At 53.9% G+C, this 9,622-nt stretch overlaps 5 protein-coding genes across 5 annotated transcripts, besides 3 other annotated features; all 5 read left to right on the top strand.

Annotated features, from left to right (window-relative positions):
- Positions 1-36: a microsatellite.
- A 435-nt stretch (positions 37-471) lies between these two features.
- On the top strand, positions 472-1,035 carry Tco025E_00861 (uncharacterized protein; the record flags this gene model as incomplete). Its single annotated transcript, XM_029367800.1, has 1 exon — positions 472-1,035. One exon carries the CDS (start codon positions 472-474, stop codon positions 1,033-1,035), a length of 564 nt encoding a protein of 187 aa, XP_029232104.1.
- Positions 1,036-1,409: 374 nt separating this feature from the next.
- Positions 1,410-1,453: a microsatellite.
- A 19-nt stretch (positions 1,454-1,472) lies between these two features.
- Tco025E_00860 (uncharacterized protein) lies at positions 1,473-2,357 on the top strand (the record flags this gene model as incomplete). The annotated part of the gene is made up of 1 exon (XM_029367799.1): positions 1,473-2,357. One exon carries the CDS (start codon positions 1,473-1,475, stop codon positions 2,355-2,357), a length of 885 nt encoding a protein of 294 aa, XP_029232103.1.
- A 176-nt stretch (positions 2,358-2,533) lies between these two features.
- Tco025E_00859 (uncharacterized protein) lies at positions 2,534-2,890 on the top strand (the record flags this gene model as incomplete). Its single annotated transcript, XM_029367798.1, has 1 exon — positions 2,534-2,890. The coding sequence occupies one exon, from the start codon at positions 2,534-2,536 to the stop codon at positions 2,888-2,890; it is 357 nt and encodes a 118-aa protein (XP_029232102.1).
- An 884-nt stretch (positions 2,891-3,774) lies between these two features.
- Tco025E_00858 (uncharacterized protein) lies at positions 3,775-4,146 on the top strand (the record flags this gene model as incomplete). The annotated part of the gene is made up of 1 exon (XM_029367797.1): positions 3,775-4,146. One exon carries the CDS (start codon positions 3,775-3,777, stop codon positions 4,144-4,146), a length of 372 nt encoding a protein of 123 aa, XP_029232101.1.
- Positions 4,147-5,111: 965 nt separating this feature from the next.
- Positions 5,112-5,141: a microsatellite.
- Positions 5,142-5,493: 352 nt separating this feature from the next.
- Tco025E_00857 (isoleucine--tRNA ligase) lies at positions 5,494-8,964 on the top strand (the record flags this gene model as incomplete). Its single annotated transcript, XM_029367796.1, has 1 exon — positions 5,494-8,964. One exon carries the CDS (start codon positions 5,494-5,496, stop codon positions 8,962-8,964), a length of 3,471 nt encoding a protein of 1,156 aa, XP_029232100.1.
- Positions 8,965-9,622: the final 658 nt, after the last annotated feature.

The raw sequence follows: 9,622 nt of genomic DNA, 5'->3' as shown, positions 1-9,622 counted from the left end.
CGACGAACGACAACGCCACGAGGAACGACAACGCCAGGGGGGACGTCAGCGTAACACTGGCAAGCAGCAGCGCCGCCAAAGATGATGGCTTTTGTTTTTCTGAGTGCAGGTGTGTCTCTGTCTGTGCGCGAAAGCAGGAGTGAATGGGTGGAGAAAGCTTTAAGGGACAAAGTGCCCAAAATAGGGTTGGACAGCATGATGCGGTGCTTTGCATCGTGTATGGTTGCACTGTTATCTACTTATTTTGCACAAATTTATAGAAATCACCACCTCGTTCTTCCCCCTCCCCTCCCTTCTCTCAAACACATTAGTGCAGTGCGGCTAGGTGAGGTTGGGTGTGAGGCGGGGGCGGGTGGCAAAGGTGAAACGTTTGCCTCCGAGCCTGGACTGTGTTTGTAGTGGTTATAGTAGAGGTGAGCGTAACTGTTGCCCCGCCACGTGGTTTTTTTTCTTTTCTGATTGGCCCCCTGAATGTGCACTCGCAGTGTACAAAGCTTTCCTGCGCTGCTCACCGACCTTGCTTTGGAGAATTATGCTAACCACCTCACTTCGCAACGCAGATCCCAGGTAACTGATTCAATTTCAGGAACGACGAGCGGTGCGGCTTCTCTGGAGGAGGCCTTGGCGCCGCTGCAGCTTATTCATGGGAAGGTTTTTACTTTGGCTGTCGGAATTGCACTGCATGGTGCTGAGTCTATCATTCGTTACGTGGCAGGCGACACCTGTGAGCCGGGTGAGGGGGTTTCACACGACGAGCAACAGGACCAGCAGCGGCATGTGGGAGGCGAAGGGGTTCGTTTCAGTGGCAGGTGCCTTTATTTTGTCGGTGAGCACCGCCTCTTCTCGCCGTACTACTGCCCATGTGCGGCGTATGGCTATCAGGGCATTCGACGGCAAGAGGCGTGGCTGTGTAAGCACCTGCTTGCACTCCGCATTGCACTTGTTTTGGAAGAAAAAGGCCCTGTGGAGGGCGTCATACGCGAACGCAAGGTAACGAAGTGCCAACTTCAGGAAATGATGCAGCTGCTGGACTGAAAGGCAAAAGCGAGTGAATGCCGCCGTTATACTTTTTATTTTGCTTTTTTATTTGTCGTCCTTTCCCTCGCCATAGCCGACAGAAGCAGACTCGGACAATTTCCCTCTCTTTGCTAGTATACATTTTTGCCCTTTGTTGGGCCAAAGTGTGTGTGTACATATAATGAGGTATGGTATGGTATGGTGTTCTCTCCACCCCTCCTTTTTTTTTTGTGTCTCTCTCCTCCACCCGCGTGTGAGGTTTCACGATTGTTGTTATTGTATGTGTGTGTGTTTTTTTTTGCTCACTTTTCCTTTCTCACCTCTTGTGCGTCGCGCCGACTGGGTTAGGAAATAGTTCCGAGTAGTTTGTAGGATTTGGTCAGATATATTTGCTGCTCCGTCGTCTGTCTGTCTGTCTGTCTGTGTGTGTGTGTGTTCCCCTTCTCTGTGCATATATGGTCGCCTCCCCCAACTTCCCAGGCAGGCGCGTCGGCAGGCAGGGAACGCCACGGCGCCCCAACGGACTGTCTCTGCAGGCGCTGGATGAGACAATACAGGAACGGAGAGGGTCTTGTCAAACCAACGTTCTTACCGCCTTCTCTGCCCTCTGGGGGGCCTCGTTGGAGCAACCGCAACGCCCACTTCGGGAGTTCTTGCTGCCACCAGCTGTGCCCATCCGAGAGGTGTACACTACCCACCTTCTAGTCAACCTCCTTTGGTTCGCCAGAAACTACTACAACCTGGCCTTGTTGATTTCTTTCGTGGTCTCCATATGCATACCCTCCTACACCTTGATTGTGATTGTGAGCTGCATGATGCAACTTACGAAGCGGTACATGTTTCGCAATACGTTAGTAACGGCTTCCGACACTGCTAAGTCGACTCGAGAGGAAAGAGGTCGTAGCGGGATAATGGTGTTGCTGACGCTCCTACAGATCTGTTGCTGCATTTACGTCTGGTCTCTGACGGGGCTGTTTTCTATTGTGATGTGCATTGCTGCCGTGGCGACGCCCATAGTTGCTCATGCCTTCTTAACACCCTACACGGATGAGGCCTTCAAGCTTTACTATGAGGTTCTCCGAGCGAAGGATTTGCCACCTCCGATGCCTCGCTCGCCGACGTGTTCGTTTTCCTCGGTGGACCCCGCGTTCGATGTCCTCAGCAACCTGGAGGCTTTTTCCATGAGTCCTCCACACCTTAGCAGTGAGAGAGTTGTCAAGCGAACGCTCTCTCGCTCCCTCTCGGCGCCCCGCCGCTCAATCAGGGAGGCAACTTCGAAACTGCATTGGCGAATGCAGTCGCCTGAAGTTTTTGATCGCGCAAGGCGAAGTGCCTTCTAGGGCGGCGCTGCCGCTGAGAAGCAATCCTCCTCCCCTTCGCAGGAAGAACTTGCTGGACGCACCGATCCCATCACCGCTGTGCCTCCTGCAGCTGGGGCCGAGGGGCCCAGTGAGGCGTGCTGTTGGCGCTTCACTGCGGCGTCTGCATTTGCACCGAAGCGCAGGCAGGGGTTGCGATGCCGCCTAACTTCGCCAACGCTGTGGCGCGCATGCCCTTCCTGGAGCCACTCCACGACGCCGCTCAGACGACGAGGAAGCGTGCTGCTGAAGCGAGAGCATACCCTAGCCCCGCGAAGAGGAGTGCGGGGGGAGCCGGTGACGGACACTGCAGGCGAAGGGATGTCGTCCGTTGCTTGTGCTCGCACCACCGTCGCCCCCCGCTCTGCGCCCCGTTCCCGCAGAATAATAGCGCCGCAATTTACCGGCAACACATGAACGAAATGTGGCTTGTCACGGAAATGTCACTGGGCACGCCCAAGTGCGACAGCATACCGCGAAAGCCAGGGCAAGTGATAGATCCACAACCAGTATGAGGGGAGAGGGCGGAGGGTGCAGGATTGAAAATGGAGTTGAAGCAATTATTTTTAGTTGAAGAAATAAGGCTAAAAACAGAAGGTGCGGGCTTACTATACACGTTTATCGAGGATAATTTACCATGCGAGTCAGCCTTAACGGAGTAGCGTCTCCAAAGTGACACGTGTCTGAAAGCCTGGAGTGCGGATCCCATGAATCTAACTCTTCACCTTGTATGTTCTCCTTCTGGCGGCCTACACGGATGTGCTATATCTACATATTTGTTTATTTATATAAATTGTAGAAGAAAGGGTGCTTTCCCCACCAGAACAGTGCGAGTTCATTTCATTTCCGCTTCTGTCGGCGAGGTAAATAGTACAGAAGAAGGAGGGAGAAACCCCTGGTACGTTCTTGGACTTGGTATTTTACTGCGTTTCGGCGAGGTGGGACGAGAGGGTATTTGTAGTCGTGGGTGCCAGTATCATAAATTGTGGCATACACACGCGTATGTGGGCTTTATATCGGGGTATGAAGGCAGTTTGGTTTCCGCGACGCAGTACTTTTGATCGAGAGTGAGGGAAGGATGAAATTGCAGTGCTAAGCTTTATCGAGCTGGGTGCTCAGAATCATATATATATTTCCTGGCGTCTTCGTGGAGAAATGTACAACCGAACGAGACTCAATAGGTGGGTGAGTCGCTTCTACAATTCTTGCTGTTACTTTGCATGCTAATTGATTTGCTTTGTCCCAAGGGCACCGCGGCGGAGGGGCGGCGAGGGTGACCGTCGGGCCCTCCTCCCGGGTGCAGGCGCTTCTTCTCCTGCCCGAGGCACCCGCCAGTGCGGCGGACGGCTCCGGGGGACGGCTCGGAGGGTGCGGGGCGTCCGCGCCGTTCCACACGGCGATGACGTGGGCCTCCTGCGTCCGTGACGGGGAGCTCAACGCGGCGCGGGGCGTTGTGGTGTCGGGAACAGGCAACCCGCACGGGGTTGAGGAGGCTTTTTTGCGCGCATTTTCTGGGGTGTGCGGGTGCACGCCCTCGTTGAACCCCGGCAACACGCCGACGATCAGCTTCCGGGCGACGCTGCTTTTGGATGCGCATACCCCGCCGCATTCGACTCGAGTCTGCGGTCAGCTTCGCAGTGGGCGTCTCTGTCGACGGCTGGCAAAGGGCAACGGGGGCGGCCAGCACGCTGCCGCCGAAGCAAATTATTTGGCCACGACGCGGCTACACGCAAGGTGCGCAGCTTCGTGTTTCCCCCAGGCTACCGACTGAGTCTACAGGCTGTCCGACGGTTTCCCACACAGTTGCACACACACATAAAAAAAGGGAACGCCGAGGGGCTGCACAATGGCTGCGCCGGAGGTTGCCGCCTCGAAGTTTCTCTGCGTCATAGCAATTTTGGAAATCCGCTTGAGGACGCAATTTTTTTTTTCTTTTTCAGGGCGGTGAGCCGGCGTATGTTCACTTTGAGTTGAGGGAGTCTCCTCGGGCGATCCTGATTTCTTTTTTTTTCCTGACGCCTATCAGTTCTGGCTTCGCGGCGCTCGCAGGATTCTTCTGGGAGTGCGCGGATGGACGACACTAAAAAATTCCAGGCACCCGGCGACTTGTCCCGTCGCGGGTGCGGACTCACACATTTGTTGCGCGCTGCCGCTTCCGGCTGCTGCAGGCGTCGAGGTGGGCCGGGGGAACCGCTGCGGTGCTCCCCCATACACTTCTCTCATGTAGGCGGAAGCACGGGCCGTTTTGCCCGCCTTGCTGGCATTCGCCGAGGGTTTGCCCCAACGCATGGGTGTCTGCACGGACACTGCCCCGTTGCGGGGTGACGCCTTTGAAGAGGAGAGCAGTGCGTCTTGGCGCGGCAACTGGAAGTAGCATTTTGTGTATTATTTTTGGCGTCCACGAAATCGGCACGCCTTGAGCACAAGTGCGGTCACAGGACATCCCCGCGCGGATGACGCGTCGCGTGGCCGTTACTTCAGTTCTGACGGCGTGGCGGAAGGGGCTGAACTTGTGAGGGGGAGCGGCGGTTGCGGAGCCCGTACTTCTGACACTTTGTGCGTTTACGACGGGGGCCCAGGTGTCGTGCGGTGATCTGTGGGCCAATGGGTTTGCTGGTGGTGGACCTTGAGGCGGAACTTGCGCCCGCTGGACGAGGCTGTAATCGTCTGATGCGTTTATCTCAACCGACGTGAGGAAGTGTGGGGCGGATCCCAACCACCGCGCAGCTCGCCGTTTTTGTTTGTTTGTCGTGTGTGTTTCATTGTGGCAGTGCGCGTGATTGGGGCGGAAGCCGGAGATGCCAAGTGAAGGGCTTTTTTGTTGTTGTTTTTGTGTGAGACCTCGTGGGGTTCTGGGCGAAATTAAGGCACAAAAAAAAACGTGAAATTGGGCGAAAAACAACAAATGCAAGAAACGCTATGCTGCGAGCGTTATACTGCACACCGAGAGAGCGCGCGCGAGAGGGGCGTATATATTCCTGTACGTGCCTTTTTTTCTTTGCTTGCTTTCTCACGCACGTACCCGCACGGGCAGAGAAACTTTTCTCCACACATACGCGTACGAATTGGCTCTGTACATAAATATACCGACAAACAACCCACAGTAGAGCCTGGTCCGATGTTGCGCCGCTTCACAGCAGTATGGCTTTGTGCGGCAAGCGGTGGTAATGGGAACAGGAAACGCCCTGGTTTGGCTCGGCGCACTGTCATTCACTCTCGTGTGCCTTCTACCGACCCCCCCTCCGCTTCCCTTTCTTCGCTTGGCGGCAGCACTAACCACGGCAAAGCCACAAAGCCTTTTTCTAACTCAAAAGCCGCAAAAGGAACCACCGAAGGAGATATGACTGATAGCAAGGGAGACCGTGGAGAAGGCCCGCTCCAAAACTTTGACGATGAACTAAACTTTCCAAAAATGGAGGAGGAGGTCCTGCAGCTCTGGGATAGGCTGGACGCCTTCCGTGAATCTCTCAAGCAGTCGGAGGGGAAGAAGCGCTTCAACTTTTACGACGGCCCGCCCTTTGCCACGGGTTTGCCCCACTACGGCCACCTTTTGGCTGGCACCATCAAGGATGTCGTCTGCCGCTATGCCCATCAAACTGGACACCATGTGGTGCGGCGCTTTGGGTGGGATTGCCATGGACTTCCAATTGAGTACGAGATTGACAAGGCACTCGGGATTAAGACCTCCCATGATGTGATGGCTCTTGGCATCGCCAACTACAATGACGCGTGTCGGAGCATTGTGATGCGTTACTCCGAGGAGTGGCGCAAGACAGTAGCCCGCATGGGACGTTGGATTGACTTTGAGAACGACTACAAGACAATGTATCTTTCGTACATGGAGTCTGTTTGGTGGGTCTTCAAGCAGCTATGGGATAAGGGTCTCGTCTACCGCGGTTTTAAGGTGATGCCATATTCAACAGGGTGTACCACCCCCCTGAGTAACTTTGAGGCCAATGCAAACTACCAGAATGTGAGTGATCCATCTGTAATGGTGGCGTTCCAGACAAAAGATGATCCAAACACGTACTTTATCGCTTGGACAACGACGCCGTGGACACTGCCAAGTAATTTGGCGCTTTGTGTTCATCCCGAGTTTGACTACGTGAAGGTGTTGGACGCCAAGACGAAACGGCACTACATTGTGGGTGAGGTGCGGCTTCCAGATATATTTCCCAGCAAGAAGAAAGGTGGCCGTGCAGATACGGAGGGTCCGCCGTACACCATCGTTGACCGCATGAAGGGGAAGGATCTTGTTGGAATGAAGTACGAACCACTTTTCCCATACTTTAAATCCACGTTTGGGGAACGCGCTTTCCGTGTCATTAGTGACACCTACGTTGAAACAGACAGTGGCACCTGCGTCGTGCATCAAGCGCCTGGATTTGGTGAGGACGATTTTGGGATATGCATCATGAATGGTATTTTTGACAAGGAGAATGTGTTATGCCCTGTTGATGAAAATGGGCGGTTCCATGCGGAGGTGCACGATTTTGCTGGCCGCTACGTGAAGGAGGCAGATGAAGACATTATGAAGTACTTGGATGCGAAGGGTCTGCTGCACAGCAAAGGTTCTGTGGTCCACAGTTATCCGTTTTGTTGGCGAAGTGAGCTGCCGTTGATCTACAAGGCAGTGGACTGCTGGTTCGTCAACGTGGAATCGATGCGTGAGCGTCTGCTGGCGGCGAATGAGAATACCACATGGGTACCAAACTTTGTCAAGACTCGACGCTTTTCGAACTGGCTGGAAGGCGCCAAGGATTGGAATCTCTCCCGCAACCGCTACTGGGGCACACCCTTGCCCATTTGGCACAGCGAGGACTGGGAGGAAGTGGTCTGTGTTGGCAGTGTGAAGGAGCTGGAGGAGCTTTCCGGCGTGACCGGCATCACCGACATCCACCGGCAAGTTGTGGATGAAATTACGATCCCAAGCAAGCGACCAGGCAAGCCGCCGCTACGCCGGGTCGAGGAGGTCTTCGACTGCTGGTTTGAGTCTGGATCGATGCCGTATGCCCAGTCCCACTACCCCTTTGAGAACAAGGAAGAGTTTGAGAAGAGGGGATTTCCGGCAGATTTCGTGGCGGAGGGGTTGGATCAAACCCGGGGGTGGTTCTACACTCTCCTCGTCCTTGGCGTCGCCCTCTTTGACACCTCGCCATTTAAGAATGTCGTGGTAAACGGCCTCATCCTTGCCGAAGATGGAAAGAAGATGAGCAAGCGACTGAAGAACTACCCGGAGCCGTCGAAAATCATTGATACACACGGTGCCGATGCACTGCGTATGTATCTTATTAACTCTCCGGTGGTTCGCGCGGAGCCTTTGTGCTTCCGCTCCCAAGGTGTCCGCGGCATCGTCAAGGATGTCATGCTGCCACTCTTCAATGCCACCAAGTTCTTTATCGCAAACGCCAACTACTGTGTCCTGAGCGGTGGAACCGTTTCCCTCGACGTCGTCAGCAATAATGAGATGGATCGGTGGATCTTGGCCTCCACGCAAACCCTCCAACAATACGTGAGGAAGGAGATGGATGTGTATCACTTGTACAACGTTGTTCCAGGTGTGCTTCGCTTCGTTGTGGATCTTTCCAACTGGTACGTTCGCATGAATCGCAGCCGTATGAAGAGCACTGTGGACCAAGAAGACCGCTCGCAGGCTCTATCAACGATGCTCACGGTGCTCTTTTCCGTTTCCCGCATCCTCTCTCCCATTTCTCCGTTTGTGGCGGAGATGCTGTATCAGCGCATCAAGCCACTCCTGCATGAGTCGGAGCATGTGGACTCCGTGCACTACCTCATGTTCCCCGAAGACGATAAGGGAAAACATGACGAAGATTTGGAACGTGCCATGAAACGCATGATAGTCGTTGTCGAGCTCGCCCGTGTGCTTCGGGACCGTATGGTGATTCCCATGAAGCGTCCGGTGAGACAGGCGATTATTGTGCATCCTGATCCGACCTACCTGGATGATGTACGCAGGGTGGTTCAATACATCAAGGACGAGGTGAACGCGTTTGACGTGGTCCTGACATCTGGGGAGGAGTACGTCCTGACGCGGCTGGATGCCAACATGGAGATCTTGGGAAAACGTCACCGCAAGGAGGCGCCTCGGATCCGCAAGGCGATTCAAGAAATGTCGCACGACGATGTGGCAAGCTTCCTTAACACCGGAAAGGCAGAGGTCTGCGGGGTTCCGCTCACCTTGGACGACGTCAAGGTGGTGCGCAAGATCAGGGATGGGATTACCGACTTTGACAGCAACACCGACAACGATGTGGTGGTGCTGCTGGACAAACGCGAGGATCAGGCTCTGGTGGATTCCTGGCGGGCGCGGGAGTTCGTCAACCGCGTGCAGCAATTGCGCAAGAAGGCAAAGCTTGTGGTCACCGACAAGGTGGACGTGTACTTTCAGTGCGAGGACTCGGAGCTCACTAACTCCATCCTCAACTGCGCTCAGCAGGTAAATAAGACAATTCTGGGCAAATGGCATACGATGGAAAAGAGGCCGGAAGCCGCGAAAGTTGTTGCTGAAGAAGACAACAGCATTTCTGGCGTCGGTATCAAGATTGTCTTCACGGAGGTTTCGGCCTGATTTGCGGGGACCTGCGTTATCTTTTTCTTGTGCTCTTCCCATTTCTTCTTCTCTTTCCTACGCAGCAGTGCATTTTATTTTATTTGTAAATTCTCTTTGCGATGATGGGATTTTGTAATCTTTTCGCTTTACAATGATTAAAAAAAAAAGAAAGATTTTCCCCTTTTTTCAAGAATTTTCATTTTGTTTTTCCTTGTAATATCGCGTCACGGGTCTTGGATGCTGCTGTGTGCGCTATTCAATGCAATGGTTATGGCCGCTGTTTCTCCCCGCTGCCATTACCGTGACTACTTCCTTTTTTGAGTTTGACTTGTTCCCGCGCCCATTTACTACCGTTACTGCTATTCTGCACAATAACGTCTGCATATTTCCACAGCGATAACTCGGGCGGTCAGTCGGTGCCGTTCGTTGTTCCCTCCTCTTTTTCCGCGCCACCTCTTCGTGCCCGGCCCAAGCGGCTGTGGTAGAGAATGCGTGCCGAGCCGAAGTATCCGACGAGGGGCGAAGAGATGGAGGATCTATAGAAAAAAAAAGAGGGGGAATAACAATAATAAAGAAGTAGTAACACACGTGTGGGGGGGGGGGGTTGCCGTTACTACCGGTTGGCAGAACCCTGTGGAGAGGAAAGACGGCGGAAAAGGCTAAAAGAAGAAGAAAC

The sequence above is a fragment of the Trypanosoma conorhini genome (assembly GCF_003719485.1).
Source record: "Trypanosoma conorhini strain 025E chromosome Unknown Tco_14.4_contig_00023, whole genome shotgun sequence".
In the NCBI taxonomy this organism is placed as follows: domain Eukaryota; phylum Euglenozoa; class Kinetoplastea; order Trypanosomatida; family Trypanosomatidae; genus Trypanosoma; species Trypanosoma conorhini.
This window is presented reverse-complemented; position numbering and strand designations above follow the sequence as displayed.